The sequence below is a fragment of the Dinoponera quadriceps genome, unplaced genomic scaffold (genome assembly GCF_001313825.1).
Source record: "Dinoponera quadriceps isolate SergipeBrazil2010 unplaced genomic scaffold, ASM131382v1 scaffold1253, whole genome shotgun sequence".
Classification (NCBI taxonomy): Eukaryota; Metazoa; Arthropoda; class Insecta; order Hymenoptera; family Formicidae; genus Dinoponera; species Dinoponera quadriceps.
The window spans coordinates 1,224-21,276 of NW_014555322.1; the positions used below are offsets into that span (position 1 = coordinate 1,224).

General features: G+C 35.1%; 1 protein-coding gene and 1 long non-coding RNA gene across 2 annotated transcripts; one reads left to right on the forward strand and one right to left on the reverse strand.

Moving 5' to 3' along the window:
• Window positions 1-3,544: 3,544 nt before the first annotated feature.
• Window positions 3,545-19,107, reverse strand: LOC106743823 (probable peroxisomal acyl-coenzyme A oxidase 1). The gene is made up of 11 exons (XM_014618035.1): window positions 18,801-19,107; window positions 11,828-11,987; window positions 9,044-9,212; window positions 8,797-8,920; window positions 8,093-8,212; window positions 7,862-7,977; window positions 7,562-7,731; window positions 7,058-7,220; window positions 6,366-6,709; window positions 5,086-5,341; window positions 3,545-4,786 (listed from the first exon to the last, which is right to left on the reverse strand). The coding sequence occupies exons 1-11, from the start codon at window positions 18,916-18,918 to the stop codon at window positions 4,526-4,528; spliced, it is 2,001 nt and encodes a 666-aa protein (XP_014473521.1). The 5' UTR covers window positions 18,919-19,107; the 3' UTR covers window positions 3,545-4,525.
• Window positions 9,507-10,646, forward strand: LOC106743824. The gene is made up of 2 exons (XR_001374398.1): window positions 9,507-10,129; window positions 10,492-10,646. It is a non-coding gene; the product is annotated as an uncharacterized LOC106743824 (long non-coding RNA).
• Window positions 19,108-20,053: the final 946 nt, after the last annotated feature.

Consider the following 20,053-nt stretch of genomic DNA (forward strand, 5'->3'; position numbering starts at 1 on the left):
ACACATACGCACGTCCGACCGGCCGCTCGGCCGCAAATCCTCCCTGGTGCCGGCTCTGTTTCGGTTTAGACTGTCGCGCGGGAGTATTTGTGCTTTTCGTATGCTCAGATAAAATTGCCCGCTTTCCGTTATTATAGGATAATTAGATTTAATAAGTTCTTTTATTTTGATGATATTAATGATATTAATGCTAAATTATATTTATTTTATCTATTACAACGGTTTTCAGTTAAATAGTTATATAATATACCATAATCTATATATTGACATACTTCAAATAAAAAATAGTTTAATATTTTTTTAAAGTACGATATCGTTCAAAACAGTCGCCTTTGTGTAGTAGAACATTGCAAAATTTACAGACAAAATATTTTCTACTTCTTTTTTTTGAACTGCACAAACTCTACATTGTCTTTGAGGTTGTACACTTCGCCCGCTGGTCACTATATTTATAAGTTTATGTTTTCCGAAATTCGACAGTCTTCCGGGATGGTCTAATCTGGATGTTCTTCTTGTGGGTTCAGAATTAGGTAGATCGTCATCTTGTTCTGTATAATTAGTTTCACAATCTTCTATCCACGAAACTGCCACTTTGTGCAGGAAATTCTTGTACGTAATATTTTTTCCGTTGAGAACTGTGTATACTTTAAATGTATTGAAAAGTGTACAGTTGATAAAAAACATTACAACTCGTTTAGTCCATTTTTTTTGTTTTTCTAAAAATGGAATAATACGATAGATATTGGTCTGCGCGATTTACGCCCTTCATATATTTGTTATAATTTACGATTGAATTAGGCTGCTGTATGGGACCGTTTGATCTTTTACTTCTGTTTCCGGATTCCGTTAATTGTGCAGAATGTATAGTTAAGATCATATTGACGTTTCTTTTGCCATTATTCCATATTTCCAACAAAATTTGATGATTTCTGACAAATGATGACAAAAAGCCGATTAATAGGCTATCGATCGGTAAGCGTTGGCGACAAAAAGCCGATTAATAGGCTAGTGGTCGGTAAAGTGTTAAAATGAAAAAAAATGATGTTTTCATTTAATTTGTGACGGCCGCACCAAATAAAAATAATTTTTTTAAGAGAATGGTAAGAAAGAGATTTACACCGAATGATAAAAGGGGAATTGAACATATCCACTAGGTACAGATAACAGGAGCAAGATTGAAGCACAAAATAAAATTAATCTTAAGTTAATCAATTAACTAAATTTTAAGATCGTTAATTAAGAATTATTTAATTATTAAAGTATAGTTTATTGTAAGAAAGATGATAAGACGATTCTTCGAAATCATAAAAGTCATCGATGGAAGCAACTTGACGCCACGTGCAGGAAATCACCGGATACCGCTCTTATAAACAAAACGAGCCGACGCGTCCCGGGCCGAGCATATCATCTCTAGACGCACCAAGAGGCGCCAGAACGACAATTAAAAATCTACGCTACTCTGCATACCTATTTCCCCCACCACTTAGGGAAGACGCCGTGGATGCGGTCATTACTTGCCTGCAGTGGCTTTTTGAGTGTCTAACTATGCAAACGTATCTTCTCTGACTCAATTTCACTGTATCGTTCTGTGCTTCCTTAATAAGATTACCAAAGAGCATTCTATATAACGATTACAAAACACCATATTATAAGAAACCTTATTGTAAAGGAAATATATATATATATATATATATATATATATATATATACAAAATTAAACCAAGTGAGTAAGTTATATTATTCACACGATAGATCACCTCCTCCAACATCCCCGTAAACCCGGTGAATGCAGGGTGACGAAAAATAAAGGAGGCATTTCAAATTTTCGCGCTAACTGTTAATAGTACAGAAATTTTTACACTCGTTCAATATCTAGAGGTAACAATAGGCTATCGGTCGGTAAGCGTTGGCGACAAAAAGCCGATTAATAGGCTAGCGGTCGGTAAAGTGTTAAAATGAAAAATAATGATGTTTTCATTTAATTAAATGTCGATACCATGTGTTGTCTGAAATACTAGTAGCCAGTATTTACCTTAATTATATTTGCATATAATTTATAAACAACAGTATTTTTTCGTTGTGGATACATATGATTATCTATATGTCTATATATACTGGATGTCCTATTTTAAAGGACGCCCTCAAATATTTCTTGAACAATGAATTTCAGAGAAAAATGTTTCACACAAAATATTATATGGTTTTAGGGGAACATAAGGTGGTGTCATTGGTTTGATCTTTGATATTCTTTAAAAATCATATGAAGGTTATCTTCAATTTATGAAATAGTAACTTCTAATTTTTATTGTACATTCTTGTAGCTTACTTTGAAAGCCTGTCAAAACACTATATTAAAATTTTTTTTTTTTTTACATATTTTATCTCTGTGAACACCCCCCCCCCACACACACACACACGACGCACGCACGCACGCACACACACGCACACACACGCGCGCGCGCGCGCACACACGCGCATACACGCACGCACGCACGCACGCACGCACACACACACACGCACGCACACACACACTGGGGGAGAGAGAGAGAGAGAGAGAGAGAGAGAGAGAGAGAGAGAGAGAGAGAGAGAGCAGCAGAGAAGATTTTGAGTCAGAAAATATTACAGGAGTGAGGAGCTGTGAGATCTTTATGCCTACCTTGGGTAGTGTTAATGCCGGCGGTACTGCAACATTCACATGTTATAACTCGAAAAGTACTTAATGGAAAAATATTGTGTTATAGTGCTTTGAAAAGCTTTCGAGGTAAGCTACAAGTGTATGCAATAAAAAGTGGGAGTTTCTATTTAAAAAATTGAAGTTGACCTTTATCCCAAGCAGCACGTAAACGTTCGAGGAACGTTCGCTTTACGTTCACTTGCTTTGTCTGTCTATATGTTGTTCCTCCGATCTATATATATTACATATATGTGTATATATCTTCATCTGCGCCCGAACCCATAAAAAAACATATACATATATATGTACTTATAAATATATATATATATATATATATATATAATTGTTCGCGACTGCGATAAGACGGTACTCGGTTTCTCGTCGAGAAGTATTCTTTTTCTCGTTCCTTCTTGTTCCGAAGTTTAGAAGCGCAAATCGCCATTTTACTATATATATAATATATTAGTATTATATGCAATATATAAATATATTGTGTATATATTATATATATTATAATATATATAATAAATAAATATAACTGGGCGTGTATACGCATGTACGCATGAAGACGACGTGTCAAGATGAGGCGCGAGTAGCCGTTAGCCGCGGGCGCGAACAATCGAACATCTTTGTTATCATTGTTGCCAGCATCAAGTAATACGATTAATTAACAGAAATTAATAATTGCACTATATTAGCATGATAACGAACAATAATGTATGTCGTCGCTCCTATTCTGTAAATAAAACATTGTACTGTCTACGAACATTGGGTACTTCTTTGAGAGAGACACACGACGTTATGGCGTGGTCTCACCGTCTCTATTGTCTCGGAGGAGTTTCACGGGAGTCGCAAAGACAAACACGGAAATAACGAGGGAAGATGATTATCTGGCTTTATTCGTACTAAATCTTACATCTCGATTTTACATAGCACGATAGCGCCCTCGGGATACATCACCGTAGGTATGTGTATATGTGCACGCGCGACACACACACAGGTAAAATACAAAGCAGCAAATACAAAATTCGAAGACTGTATTCAGCGCTGCAGAAGACAACGAACGAATTCACGGAAGTTCCTCCCGCTCTGTCGCATTCGACGGCAATTTCGTCACTTCGTAAAATTTCGTGCTCGCCTTCTTTCTCTCCCGTTTTTATATATATCGTTTTATATAATACACTTTATAAAACGCTATCGAAAATATATTAGCCCTTTTCTGTGAAGACGCGCAAAGTATTTTGTGCGCAACGAGATCGGGCACCTCGCACAATGCTACCTCGAATGCCGTCTAATGGAAACGAACAAACGGGACATTCCTCACCGTAGATTCCTCACACGCGCGTTAAAATGACGTTGTAGAAAATTGCATCTCGGCGTATAATAATAATTCCATGGACAACGCGTGACTAAAATGGCAATGATATATTTTGCGGGAATGATTGGCGTCATGCTGTAAAATAATCACGAACCGGTGCGCACTTGAAGTTTTATTCTTATTCCGGATTTATAACTCCAGTTGAAACGCAATTATAATTTGGAAATGTTTATGTAGTTCGCACACGTCTCGACATAATCGTTAGGGATCGTGCGAAATATATTGCAAACTATGCAAATAATTCTTCCCTGCGTTTTATAGTATAAATTTCCATATAAACAAAGAATATTTCACAAGCAACTTTTATCTTTTTGCTATGTGTAAATGTATGTTGAAGAAAAAGTGATCATATTTAATTACATATAATTTTATATAATTATATATGTAAAATAATTATATATAAAATATAATCCTCTTTTGCTCAAGTGTGTTGTGTGTGCGTGTACGATTGGCTATCTTACGTAAACGCGATATTATAAATTACTCTTAAGAAAAGGCTTGAGGTATTTGTGGAAGGATTGGTTCACGTTCTCCTGATTCAACGGGCTCTTCATCGCCTCATCGAAGAGACGCTCGTACACATTGCCGTCGTACGCGCCAAGCGCGGACGCAAGGATCTCGTCTCGAATATCAAATCCATCAACGATACCGACGGCGTTTGGACGGATCGCGGCGAGCATCTCCTCGAAGCGCGCCTGCAATACTGGTACGTCTTCAATATTCAGACAGGAAAACTGCAATCATGGAAAAAACATTGTGTTATAAATTATTACTACTAATTAATTAATCAAACGGAAAAACAAAATATTCCTCTGACAAATGATGAAGATACATTATACCTATGTGGTCGCATAAAGAGAAAAGTATAAAGTTAAAAAGCAGGAAACATTTTTTTCGGTAGGATGATTTCTTTCTGAGATATTAGTCTGGGGCGATCAATCGCCTTGAATTTCCCATAAAGCGAATCGCGGCAAAATTATGCACGTTAAATCGACGATCTTGGTCCCTCCGCGAAAGAAAATGTGCTACTCACTCGCAGAAAGTCACCGAGTCGCTGTAGGACCCAGTATATCGAGTACAATTCACATAGCTGCATAAAAACCTGATGACATTCCTTGGACAAGGATGTCAAGTTCCTGGCAGTTTCGACGAATCGCATTACTATGAAAGCTCGACAATGGGAATCGGCGCAGTGCGCCAATTCAATGCTGGTCTGATTCCATGCGTCCTCCGGCGATACGCCGCTACGTATTCTGCGATCCATGTTCTCCGTCGCCAGACGAATCTTGCTATAAACAGATTCCCGATATTGTAAGCCACGATACTACATACATTTACCTCGCACATGTTAGAATTGCATCAATCTAATATTTCGCGAATGTAAACTTTTTATATGTATACAATCAAAAACTATTAATTTTTTAAAGGCGGCAGTCGATTTGAACCGCGCAATTCAGATTGGCGCGAGCTAATTTGAATTAAAAAAAAAATCAGGTTAAAATTGCATCGTGTGCAACCGTATATACAGAGTCAGAATATGAAATAAACTATATGTCTAATAAAAGGATAATGGTATTTACTTCTACCATCTCATATATATTTCATATCTTATATGTTATTTAATGTAAGTATTCTTAATAAACTGATACAACAGCAATCTTAATTATGCATGGATTGCTTTGCCCAAAATATCACGAATAATATATGTATATATTTGATTATTTTATAATCTTATTATATACCTCATTATATAATCTTATTATAACCTCATTATATAATCACATTATATTAAGATATATATATATATTTTTTATTTGTACAATATATACTAATATAAATAAATAAAAATATTTAAAATATATATATAATATATAAAATATTTAAAAAATATATATATAATATATATTATATATATATTATATTATATATATTATATATTTAAAAAAATATATATATATAATATATATATTTTTTTATATTTTTATTTATTTATATTAGTATATATTGTACAAAAGATATTTTGTTGTTTTCATTCAATATCTCCATGAAATTTTCATATCTTTCACAAAATTATTCCTATTTCACTTATTAAAATCGTCATTCATTATATGAGTGATACGGCAGTTTAAGACTGGTATTCATGGTCGCATTTCATATTTAAGTTTTAAGTTTATCTTCAGATGTTTCCTAGCCAATGAAACGAGCCGGAGAGCATCTGAAGATAAACTTAAGATCTAAAGGTCTTAAATATAAGATCCGATTATGAATACCGGCCTAAGTGTAAACACGTTCGATCGTTCATAAAACATTTACCCAGCAGCGACCGCTTGATGCGCAGTCACAATACACGCCAACGTATTATTCCAAGGGTGTAACTTCATTCTGCGCGAGAGGACGCCCAGATACTCCACAGTCAGCGGCAATCGTTGACCGCTGACGGCCTGCTTCCAAGCTTTCACTAGATAACGGGCAGTTTGCAACAGCAAAACCGTGTTTTCACCTTCGTAAGTGCAAGTGGCGGTCACTAAACCGTAAGTCGCTGGCAGGTTGCTCGCATCCATGTAACCGTGGCCACCACATGCCAGCCGCAATTGCTCGATGCCAGTAGCCGCGTCTGACGACGCGACGGCCTTCAAGCAGCACGCCAAAGCGTGTAACTAAAAAGAGATTCATTTGTAATTATTTTACGAGCAAGATCTTGAATGGTCAATTCATATTACGAAATCTGCGAGAGCAATTTTCCACCTATTTCGCGATATAATTTCTATTTGATAGCGTGTGTAGTTTTTACCAAAATTATATGCCGATTCTCTAACTTTTAACGACAATGTCGTTACGCCGTCGTTAAAATATAAATATAATTACGTTATCGTTTTATTACCAAAAAAAAAAATATATAACGTTACCAAATCGTTACTGAAAAAAATAAACTTGTAGCGGTAGTAGCGTTACAAGTAGCGCATCACTTCCATATTAATAAGTTCTTAATCTTAGTCTCCACACACCTCAGGAAGTCTTTCCAGTTCTCCCTGATCCAACTCGGCCGTAACATTGTTGTACATCTCCCAGATCCAGTCAGCCGAAATCCGGAACGCGTAGCACGCAGCAAGATTGGGGAACAGTTTGTATTGTTGTGTCACATAATCCATAATTTGCGGCTCCGGCTCACTGAAATTAATCGATTAAAGGAGACACTCGTCGCATAAACGCGTTGTAGATATACAATGCTATAGCGGAAAGCTCATAATCGACAAATTCCTATTCAAATTGATTCGCATAATAAAACGAACATATACATTCTCCTGAAATAGCGAGGTCACAAGAGCGAAAAGCGAAAAGATAGCTAAGGTAAATATAAATAACTCGCCGCGTTTAGAATTTCAAATATTAACTAAATCGCGAATTATTATACATGAGGCAAAGTGTTTTTCACTGGAAACAAGTGAGAATTTTCGATTGCCGGCGATTTTTCCTCATTTCTTCTTTACAAAGCAATGCGTTCTACGTACTCGGGTTTTATTTGGCTCTGTCGCCTCACAGCGCTGTATCTAATCGCTATCGTTACCGCCTTCGACAAGTAGCTGGCGATGTCGCGCACCAGTAACACGCGCACAAACATCATCGTACCATATGTGAGTTTGTCGCTGGGCGCTTTCACGTACGTACCGTCTTCGAGTACCTGGAAGAAAGAAGCAAAACAAATAATTAATAAAAAGAAATCAGAGAAAAAACTCACTCGTGAGATTCCCTCTCCCCGACCCCGTCCATTTGTTTGAACGGACGATTCCACATTTTGCTTTCTCCGTTACCTGGGAGTTCTTCATCAGCATATTCTCGCGCGGTATTCTGACGTTGTCGAAACCGAGAAAGCCATTGTTGGTAGCGTTCATTCCTAACTTGGTGCCGATTTCACCGATCTTAATACCTGAAAGTGAAGGTGAACCTTTTCTTACAATGATTCTCCTCTCGCGTAAACGATACTTACACCGACACTTGCTATGAAATGCGATGACCACGCGCTTTCGAGTTCGTTTGCGTACCTGGTAAAGGCTCGTGAGTATTCTCATCCCTGAGCTGCACAACGAATGGATGTATGCCTCTGCATTCTCCCTTTGTATACAACTGCGCCACCACTACCGCATAATTTGCTGTTTGACCCACTGAAAGCACATGTTTCTTCTGTAAGCCAAGAGTTAGCTTTTAATTTTGGATTAATGGTAATTGAAAAATATAAAAGAAGTCATGTTCAATTTAAAAGAAAATAATAATAATAATAAATAACATAAAATATATAATAAAAATAATATAATAATAATAATAATAATAATAATAATAATAATAATAATAAGTAAATTTTTTCTCTGTTTTTCAGGAAATCTCTAAGAAAAAAAGTTATAAAGTGTAAGCTTTTAAAAAAGGAACTCAAAATCTAAAATTCTTTTTGGTTGAAAAATGTCTATTATTTGAATTCATTTAATTATTTAATTTATTGAATTATTCAACTTATTTAATTATATTGTGTAAATTATTTAATTATTCGTAACTTAATTCGTATTAATTTACTTTTTGATTTAACTAAATTCATTTTTTACATAAATTGAAATTTAACAGATAATAATTATCGAGCAAAGTCTTAATAAATAAGCCAATATTCTTTGGAACATGAGATAATAAAATTATGTCCTGTGGACTTCGATGATATATTAAGGATTTAAGGTCAAACCAATTGAAAGCATATACTCACAACCACCGGGCCACCATTTGTACGACGTCAAAGTGGGGCTGTTCAATACGAACTCTTTGGTCCCCGGATCGTAAGTCGCCGTAGTCTCTAGACCTCTAATGAACGTGCCATGACCGAGCTCCGTCTGAGAACACGCACACATAGCTATAAGTTAAATACGTCGAATAAGTAATTAATAAGTAATTCGGCCTTTCCAAACTGGACTATACATGAATAGATTTTTATTTCGAGCGAATAGACAATATACCTGTGCATAAGTACCAATGATGTTGCAACTCCAAGCACGGGATATCCAGTAGCCTTGCTGTTCAACGGTGCCCTGTCCCATGATAGCCGGTATGAACATCACATAGTGCAATGTTAATGGGTTTCCGTCTTTCAGTATTGCCGAGCCTAACATGCCTCCTAAAATTTGTCTACGGAACACCGCAAACATGATTACATCAGATGAAATACTTGGGAAACGCTTAACGTCCGATAGTTTTTTTTTTCATTCTATTTTTAAATACTTATATATTTTATATATTTTTTATTTTATATACGAAATGGTCAATTTTAAATAACCCATATTTATTTTGCCAAAAGCGTTGATTCAACAAAAAAGTTCTATAAATTAAAATTATAAGATTTCAAGAGAAATATATAGGATGATAATATTATGATATCATTAAACATTTTTCTTAAAAATTATTTTAAAATCATCTTCAATTTCTTAAGGGGGAAGTCTACTGTAAAATTTTCAAAAAATCAATTTTTTGTTTATTGGCTTAAAAAATACTTTGAACCCTCTAAAATAAGGTACATTAGGTGTTATAGCCGGCTAAATTTTTCTTCATTGAAATTTCGACCTTTTACCGAAGCGCTCCGAAACGCGTACCTGCGGCAAATTCCTATCTGTTCGGCGGATACAGCGTAGTGACTTGCAATTCAATTTCTAACATTTCTAATACTCCAAGTCGATCAACAGATGTCATTAGGTATATTTTATAGTCAGTTAGAAGCGATTTCAACAGATGATCTGGTCGTTAGCTCCGAAACAAACATTCAGCGGCGCAAAAACCGTCGATATTGCGTCGTATTGTGCTGCGAGCATTTTCAATGAAGGCTACTCCAGTATCCTCAAAATGATGGACGTTATGAACATCAAAATTGGACCAAACGCCTTCAATTTATGCAACACCGTGGACGAGCGCAGAATATCACAAGCAAACGAACGGTCGTTCGACGCTTCAAAAGAAGGGAGAATCGAAAGAAGAACGGCACGATCGGCACTCGAAGAGGATTTCCTTGAAGAAGAAGGTGTACTATATGAAGCAGGAATGGGCGATTAATGGTAAGAAGCTTAAAAATGAATTTTTCAATAAAAAAACTAATGCCGAAACTTTAAACGCGTTTTTCTCGAAACTAAGTTTTTCAATACGGTGTACACGATATCTCGAGTTTTAATGAATAAATCGACTTGAAATTTTAACCACATATTCTCTGGAATAGTGTCTCTCGTCTGGCGGAGCATTTTTTTGATATCGTTTTTTGTGTAATTGTTATAAACAATAATAATATCAAATTTGGGCAAAAAAATAGAAAAAAATTTCAAGAATTTTTTTTTCGGCGCCAAAATTTTTTATCGACAAAATCCTCCGTCAGACGAGAGTCAATACTATGTAGATGATAACCATATTTTGTTTTTTGTTTCAGATCACCCAGACGTGAGATTTCATGTACACCGTTTGGGCACCAAAAAAAACGGACCTGCACTTGAAGGAGTGCCACGACGGCAATTTTGAATATTTCGACTTGAAAATTTTTTTACAAATACTTGAATATATAATAAAGATGACGGTTTAATTTAATTTAATGTACGAGTCATATTTTGTTAGAAAAAAAATTCGGAAAATCGGCCTGTTTTTTCCCTTGTCACAGTAGACTTCCCCCTTAAAGGAAATCAAACAGTTTCTTTAATATAAATTGATTCTTCTAGTCTTACTGCATATAAAAGTATTAACAAGGAGACTTCATGAATTAGGCATGCAGATCTGAACTAAACTTGAACAGGTTGTAGGCTGGAAGAGGATGGGGAGGAGAGTATAAATGTAAAATATCAGGTCTAGATAATTCAAAAGTTATTAACGAAAAAAATTTCAGCGTCGCACATATGCCAATGTAACAAAATAACATCTCAAAACGACACGATAGGATGACTACCTGCAAAGACGTAAGTCTGCGTCCGATCCCTTGTATTCCCATTCTTTTTCCAAGTTTTCTTTTCTTCCTTTTAAAATAAAAATAATAATTTTTGCCTTAAATAATGAGAGTGAATTAGGCCCACCGAAAAAATTACTATAAAAAAAACGCACTATGCTATCTACCACAAAGTGATGTGGAAACGATAACGCGCTGCCACGATAAACATTAGGAAAAGACGAAATTATCTTTCGATATGTGGACTAAATTATCTATCGACATGCGTTCTGTATCGCAAGTCACGTTAATTTTACATATACATATACAATTTTACATATCTATTTAGCAGAAACGATTTTGTTTTGACATTGGGATATCTTGCGCGTATGTAAATATGTGTTAATATATTATGCGTCGCTATATTTCATAGATACGGACGGAGTAATACGACGAGCCGCGTTCATGTTCACGAATGTTTCATGGTCACGCTTCGAACGAAACAATTTTTTTTCTACAAGTTCGGCCTATTGTTTCCCGTGCATTTATTAACTTACAAAGGACATTCGGCAACGCGTAAATTCAATACGGCAATGAAAGCGTTCAAAAATCTGGTACTTGAGGTATCTCCAGAAAAATGGACAAAATGCTTCGACGATTGGTTTCATCGAATAGAAAAGTATATTAACCCTTTGCACTCGAGGGCTCTGGAGCGGAGCCCTCGAGTGCAAAGGGTTAATTGTAACGAAAAGTATTTTGAGAAACAATAAAACCAATTTCAGAAATTAACTATATGTTTTTATATGATGTTGCGGACACTTTCGGAACAACATTCGTGCTGCTGATATCTTACGAGAAAACATCCATGCCGCCTTTTCCCGATTCTTGCAGCTGTTGCACCTTCTCGATCACTCTACATCCTTTCATTATCGCTTCTTCGTAGATCTCCTTGTGACTCTTATACTTCGCCGGTATCTCGTCGCGCAACACCGGGTCACTGAGGAAGAAGTTCTCTGCAAATAATTAATTCATAAGTTCGCTAAACACATTAACTTATGTAGTAGTACACATTTATACATAGAAAAAATAAATTTTTTGAATTAAATAAAATTTCTTGGGATAAAACAAATAAACGAATATTTGATTCAACAAACAGGATTGTTTGGTTTCTTAAACGCCGATATTTGTAACTATAACACCATATCTATATACAACGTAGTAAAAAAATTATATAATGAGAAAAACTATTTTTGTATATAATGTCTAAGTGTACTATAATGTCAGTAGTAATAACTTTACATAACTTTACATGTTGCTACTACTATTTTTGTAATTAAAATAAAAAAAAAGATATAGTTAAGAATGAAAAATAATTATAATTCTGTATCAATGTAGAATTTTACTGGGATTTCTTTAAATATATGAAATTATATCTGTACAGCGCATTTTATCCGAGGGATATTCTGCGGACGTTCCGTGGACGTCCTTAGAATGTAGGGATGTCCTCAAGACGTCTTTAGAATGTCTATATGAATATCGTTGTGTATGGATTTTTTTAAGATCAACAGGAAATATACACGGACATAGGAATCTTCGATATTACAATTATTGGGTTGTAATCGATACGATTGCAGATGTTATTCTCAGCGCGAAGGACAAATTCGCGATTATATTTCTGAGAGTCATTCGCGCGTTTTCCAATAACTGCTCAGTCATCAATAAAGACAAGAACAAAGACCGATACGTCTAATCTTTCACATTGAACATTGAACCAATTGACGCAGATATCTGCGTCAATATTAGGTGGGTTTCATGTTTTTTCCTTCATGTTGCTAATTTTTTAAAGTGAGATCTCTTACTCGAAACAAATGGAAATGTACTCAAAGCGGCAATGAAAATACTTCGTAATTATAAAAATAATGTTCAATTCAAATTTAAGATGATTTTTACCAAATTAAAAATTATAAAAAAGACTAATATGTAACACTAAAATATATTTATATATAATAATTATTATTATTCGGATCGCTGGTGCAAATTCCGCTGCTATTTGAATTTCCGTTAGAGCATGGATTAATATGTTGGGCGCCAAGTGCGAAATCTTCGCGTGCACTAAATTCCGTACGAGTGGTCTAGTCATAGCTTTCTGCGACATTAAGATGCTATTCGTAAAAATCTCAGCCTTACGGCGCACAATGGATCGCACCTATGTAAAGTGCGGACATGGATTAAAAATTTTTTCCTTCGATGAAACATATGATCACGTGTTATTCATTTATATTTTACGTGTAAATTCTTATGTCAGGATCATAGCTAGGACTATAGGGCGCGTCAAGCTGCCGAAAAATTAGAATATCGCGATAAAAAAGTTTCCTGTTTGCTTTAATTAGTAAATTATGTTAATCGCTATGTTTTAAAGAAAAACGAAACCAATACAATAATAAAGTTTTTGTAAATTGTAAATAAATTTCTTTTTTTATCGTTTTCAAGAAAAAAAAGACCAATTTTTGCCAGCCTTCCTCCAGAAAATACCGGCCTTCACTAGTGACTTTATTCAAAAAATCTGAAATTTTACCAACTTCGTCTGAGTAAATCATTCATTATTACAATTCCAAGCGGCAGTATTTTAATTGCCACTTCGAATGACTCACTTTTTCATTCGTTTTGAACGAGATTTCAGATCGTATAGAGTTAAAATGCACCCTAAGCTTGAGTAAGACACTTGCTCTTGCGATTTTAAGTATTTTCACTATCGCTTCGAGTGAAAATGCTACTTTTCATTCGTTTTGAGTGAAATTTCATTTCAAGAAATCTAGAAAATGTCATATAATATCGCCTGGCGAGTAATTTAGACGAGATTATCATTGTTAGAAATACTCACATCTATTGATACGAAATTGATGTTGTATAACATGAAGGAATTTTGTATTATACCAATATGTATTAAATCGCGAAGATCACGCGATCGTTATTATTAATATTAATATTATTCGCGAATGTATGTTAATTAAATTACGACCGAGTCGCAAGTACAGTTTCATCGTGAGCGCTTAATCACTCTGTGACTCAATTTCCATTAATCCAGGTAATAGTAAGGCAATCAGCATCAGCGTCAGTTACTTTGCCGCGATAGTTACTTTGCCGGATAAAAGTTGCTGATCAACGCAACGTTAATAATCCGTATCAAATAAACGACACACCTGCTCGACTTTGGGTCGTCATCGTCGTACTGCCACATACATAACACACGTGGAAATTACGAGATATATCGAAAGGATTGTAGCGCCGAGAGTTCGATAAATTATAAAAAAGAGAAAATAACATTTACATAAACGAAGAAACGTTTTTTTTGTAAAATACCGACTGCTATAGATTGTTATGACGTAGCGCGGCAACGACATTTTATCGCCAATGAATTTATATTTTATCTTGGGCAAGATGTTCAATATGTTATCTAAGCTGCAGAAAAAGTAATTTCGAAGCTGCCACATGAATGCTCGAAAAGAAAATATCTTTCTCCGACACAATTTTCTCGGACCTTTAATAATTACATTTGAGACTTTCGCGGTATGAACTTTCGGAATGTATGATAAGCAGCATATGAGGCATTGCATACTTTTCGCGTTCCAGCTAAAAAGTGCTAGCGAGGCTAAAGAAATGATTTGTTCAGCCTTAACGGAAGATATTGTGTCTTACAGCACATGTAAGAAGTGGTTCCAGAGGTTCATGCATGACCTGCTGCATGATAACACAAGGTTACACACGGCGAAAACCACAAAGAACGTTATATTCATTGGATTGGGAAGTTCTCCCTTACGTGACTTAAATTCCAGACTTAGCTGCTTTGGATTAACGTCTGTGAAGTTGGCCCCTTTTCAAAAATTTTTCAAGAACCTTTACTTTTCCCCACTTTTCACTTAAAAAAAATAAGTAGAGTTTTGGTAGCCCCCCAAAATAAGGAAAAGTGAATTGTTTCTAAATAAATAAGAAGCGAGGAAAGTGAGTTTCTCCCATACTTGATTAGTTGACATTTGTCATTTTAAATATACATTTGTAACTAATAATTTGCAGTTTGACTGTATATATAATTAACTCACATGTGTCGAACAGATCGACGAAATATAGCAAATTTTTCGGAAACGAGCGACAATACACAAATAAAAATTTATCGCAAACATAACGTAAAAAAAAATGAGAAAATGAACACAATTTTCCGCTTCTTATGCCTTGATTTTATAACACTTATGGTTACAATAACCGTTGATTAATCCTAGTCGTAAAAATATATTATTGTTTCTATTAACCTTGAACTGTGACGTAAAGAAACAAGATAAGTAGAAACTGACAAGAAAGTTACTTATAAGTGTTCCTCCTTGATCAATCGAACTATAAGAAGCGTCATAGAACTGGGGATACATAATTACGAGACAAAACAACACGATCGAAGATAAAGATCTAATTGACAGTGTGAGACAATTGACAGAGCAAGTTAATGAAGTTCTCGCTCGGTAGAAATACAAATTATACTATAAATTGATCTCAATTTACAACGTATTACTCAAATTTATATGATCGCTATTTATGTAAAATACAGAAAAAAGATAAATATTTTATTAAATTGCATAAAGGAAGGAGGAAATTAAAAGAGATATATACATATATATTCTTATACAATTTAATATTTACCTTGTCATTTCTTCTTATAATTTATTATTTTTTTCGTTATACTCCTATAATTTTTATTTTTATATATAATAAAAAAGATATCTTTTGTTAAGCGATTGACATGGAATATTGTCTTCAGTGAACACACGCATACACACAAGGGGAGGAGAAAAGGAAGAGAACGATTCTACTGTAACTGGCTGCCCAGAGAAGATTGAAAGAAAATAACGCACGATAATACAGTGTGCGACTTTCGCATTCGCAGCTTCTGCTGCAAGTAGTAATGGAGGACGCGGCAAAAAAGTATAATTGCCTATTTATGACGCGTTCAGTTGTTTATCTTCAAACTCAGAGCAGCCCTCAGCACTTGGCTTTAGCACACATCTTTTTGCTACTTTAAACGATCATTTTTTGCCGGTGCGAACGATCAATTGTGCGACACCGATCACACGCGTGCATTTACTCGTCCGATAACCGTAGGAAAATTACACCGTATTATTTATCCTTCTTAACTAAACTCCTCGTATATCAAACTAACAATGTAGCGCAGCATTGAACAAAGCGTATTCGTGAATGGCGAATGACGATATCGGACACACTAAGAGAGAGAGAGAGAGAGAGAGAGATAATGTGAACAATAATATATTATAAAAAATAATTATATCACTTTTCCCCGATGTATATGGCATTTCTTCACTGTTTCCATCTTCTGCTTTTAACTTTTTTGGATATATAATATTATCTTCGTTATTTGTAATCTCTTCCTAACGGAACATGTAAATTATGAGAATATTCGAAAAATATCTCGATATTCTCCGAGCTTCCTCAGAATATACATATTCCGTTACAGTAATTTGTACAATTCAGGATGATTGTCTTTCTATTTATCCCAAAATTGTAATATATTACTTCTTCTATTCCTAATCCTCATCTGTTTAAAATCGTATACTTCAAGTTTATTTTCTATTTGTCGCGATAACTAATCGATGTTCTATTTTTCAGTGAGAACTAGAATTTTATCATGAAATGAAAAAAACGATTATTTAAAATCACAGAATAAGAACCGAAACAGTGAACCGAAAGAACCGCAAATCGAAACAAATGTAACGGTTCCGATTTCGATTTCGGTTCTGATTTCGGACTTTATAAAATTTCGGTACTCTTTACGGTTCCGGTTCGACAAAAATACCGGTTTTCATACGGTTTTCGATTTCAGATCCGATTCGGTTCGGGTCTCTGGAACATATACTAAGAAAAAAATATGCTAAATTTTAGTAAATACATTTACTAAATTTAGTAAATACATTTACTAAAATTAGATTTACTTAATTAAAAAAAATAATGTTCAATTATAAAAATAATTTACTAAATTTTAGTAAACTAAAGCATTAGAATTAGAAAATGATTTATCGTTGAAGGGTTCACTTCAATTAAATTCAAGTTTACGACATTACAGTGCAATATTTGTTAACCCTTATCGGTCGTAAGTCACCTCTCATGTGACAACAATACTTCGTCGCTGCGGTCGTACGTCACGTAGGAGGTGACAAGTTCGCATATTTACCGAAACCAGCTACAATTTAGTGAGAATCACGCATAAAAAGCTAGCGTCTGATAAGGGTTAAAATCTAATACGAGGGTGGTTTAACAAGTACAGTAGACTCCCGTATAACGTAGTTAATACGTTATGCGCTATATGAATTCACGTTATAGGAAATCGTGCTGTACGGGAATTTTTCTCGCATAACGTGTATAATCTAAAGTAACATGTTTGAAATGATTATTACTATGCCAACTTTTATTTTCTATATTTTATCAAATAGGAAAGTATTTTAAAAATAAGTGGCATATATATGCAGTTAAAAAAAACATATTATTAATGTATGTAAAAAATCTTTTATTTCATTGAAATTTAATAAAAATATAATTATACAAATTTATATATTATGTTTTTTAAATTTTTTTAATTGAAAAATACTTTTCGTTATATTAAAAGTGACCGCATCAAAAAACAAAACAACGATGAAACAGAAGAAGTCGGCGCGTTATACGAAGGGTCGCGTTATATGAAAACATAATAGTCGCAATACCTTTGGCGCGTTACAGAAGTTCGCGTTGTAAGAACTCTCGTTATACGAGAATCTAGTGTAACTTAGTTCGCATACTAATAGAGGGCGACAGCGAGATCAGTATATGTGATCATAAAGTGTCCTTCCTATGAATGAATATTCTATGGTTACAAGTCATTCCGACAGTAATTTGTTGTTTGACTAGAAACACTTCTATTTGAGTGATAGTGAAAAATAGATAAATTTGGAATTCGTGGTGTAACTCAATTCCTTTTCCTGGATGAGAAAATAGCGAAGGAAATTCATGAGAGAATTTTCCCTACATTGGGTGACTCATATCCTTCCCATGAAACCGTTCGTCGTTGGATAAATAAATTCAAGCGTGTCAGACCAAGCACCAAAGAAGAAAGATTTGTTACGTAACAGTTAATATTTTTTATATTTTAATAAACTTTTTATATTTTAATAAATATTGATTATATTGTAGAAAATATTTATTCATATTTAGTAAATAATTTAATTTAAAGAATTATTTTCGTTAAACAAGTAAATTGCTTATTTAAAAAAAAATGTATTCACAATTACACGTAAACGAACTGTTTACTAAAACTGAAAAAAAACTTTCTTTTTATTAGTAAGTTTTTTCTCTCCTCGTATATAGTGAAAATATATCTAATATATCTGATATACAAAATATAAGGGCAGGTTCTGCTTTTTTCAGATGTCTTACAGAAATTTATAATATGATATTTATTGAACTGGAGATTACTTGTTAAGAGAAATTGGCTACAGTGTTTCTGTAATAGATTTCTTTTAATATAACAGATTTATTCGATTTAATAATGTGATAGATTTATTCAATTCTTTCGACATGATAGATTTTTCTTGATACAATAAATTTCTTCTGAATATAGACTTAATAGGACTTTTCTTTTCGAGAATATGAGTTAAAGCAATTAACGATAAGCATATGTAATGCTATTGGTCAGTCGTGAGAACCGAGCGAATCACGTATATTACATATATATATATACATGCGGCGACGAAGGCTGCTGCAAAATGTGTTAATCACGGAACGAAGATAACACGAACCTCGTTCACGTCGCTGCAATGTCTTCTCGTGACTGCCGTCCCAGAAGTGCGTGAGCTCCATAGGGTCGAAGCTGCATCTTTCACGCTCTCGTCGAAGGTCTGGGTTCACCGGCCCCATGTTGCCGTCGAAGTCGCACAATTCAACTCGTCGTTCTAGTATGAACTGAGAGAACGCTTCACGTTAACTCCAACTGACCAATAGCTCGCCAAGTACCGCCAAGCGACCACCACTGGCGTCTTTATACAAGCGTGTGCGTGCACGTCACCCGTCAAGTGAACGTCACGAACACCGACGAGAACACGACTGAACTGACGTGCTCCGCTCGTTCTTACCGTCTCTCTCACTCTCGCTCGCTCACTCGCTCGGGTTCCTTGACAAACGTATATCCCAAAATATATATACATATATACGTGTGTATATCATATATATATATATATATGTGTGTATATATATATTTCAAAAGAGACATAACCAATTCGATGATGTTACCGAATTGTGTTCAACATATATGCGACAAAGATGGAAATGTATCCGAGCCTTTTTGCCTCGGTCTGCTCTCATGTGGGCCACAATCGTTCATGCGCTTGCGCATGACCACTAGAAGTAATCGTCTCGATTAAGACGGTAGAATTAAGGCCTTTCTTCTTCTCAGTTATGGTATGGACTCTAAAGCCTGTCTCTTACGCCAAAAGTCTAGCTAAAGGTGCTTTGCACGTTTCTTAGTCATTAATTCTTAAGCGGGGTCTATAATATGGTCAGAGTAAGAGAGAAATCTCGTCTCAGAACAACGATGCGGGAATATGTATTTTCCCCTCTATCTGTACGTATTTTGAACGTAATGCGCATGCGTCGGATTGATGTCTCCGCCAATAGAAAAAATTAAATATATCTTAGCACGCGCGCGCACGTGTGTGATCTAATCATCGCGTCTGCGCATTACGGTCAAAATACATATCAAATATACATCGTGTATCGTCTGCCCTTCCCTTCCGAAACAGCTTTTTTATAAGCAGCATAGGACTAGCTATACAGTAGTATTACATATATGGTTGGAAACGGGAAGAAGCAATCGCGTCCTTCCGAATGTACGAGTTGGTACTGACGACTCGTGTGCAAGAGACCAAAGTTCACCGAGCTTGTCTGGGATAGAACACACCAAACCGGTTCAAATTGATTTGCACGCATCTTTAACAGAGCCTCTCCACGCTCAGTTTCTGTTTACGGTATATCTTCGAACGTCACTACATCAATA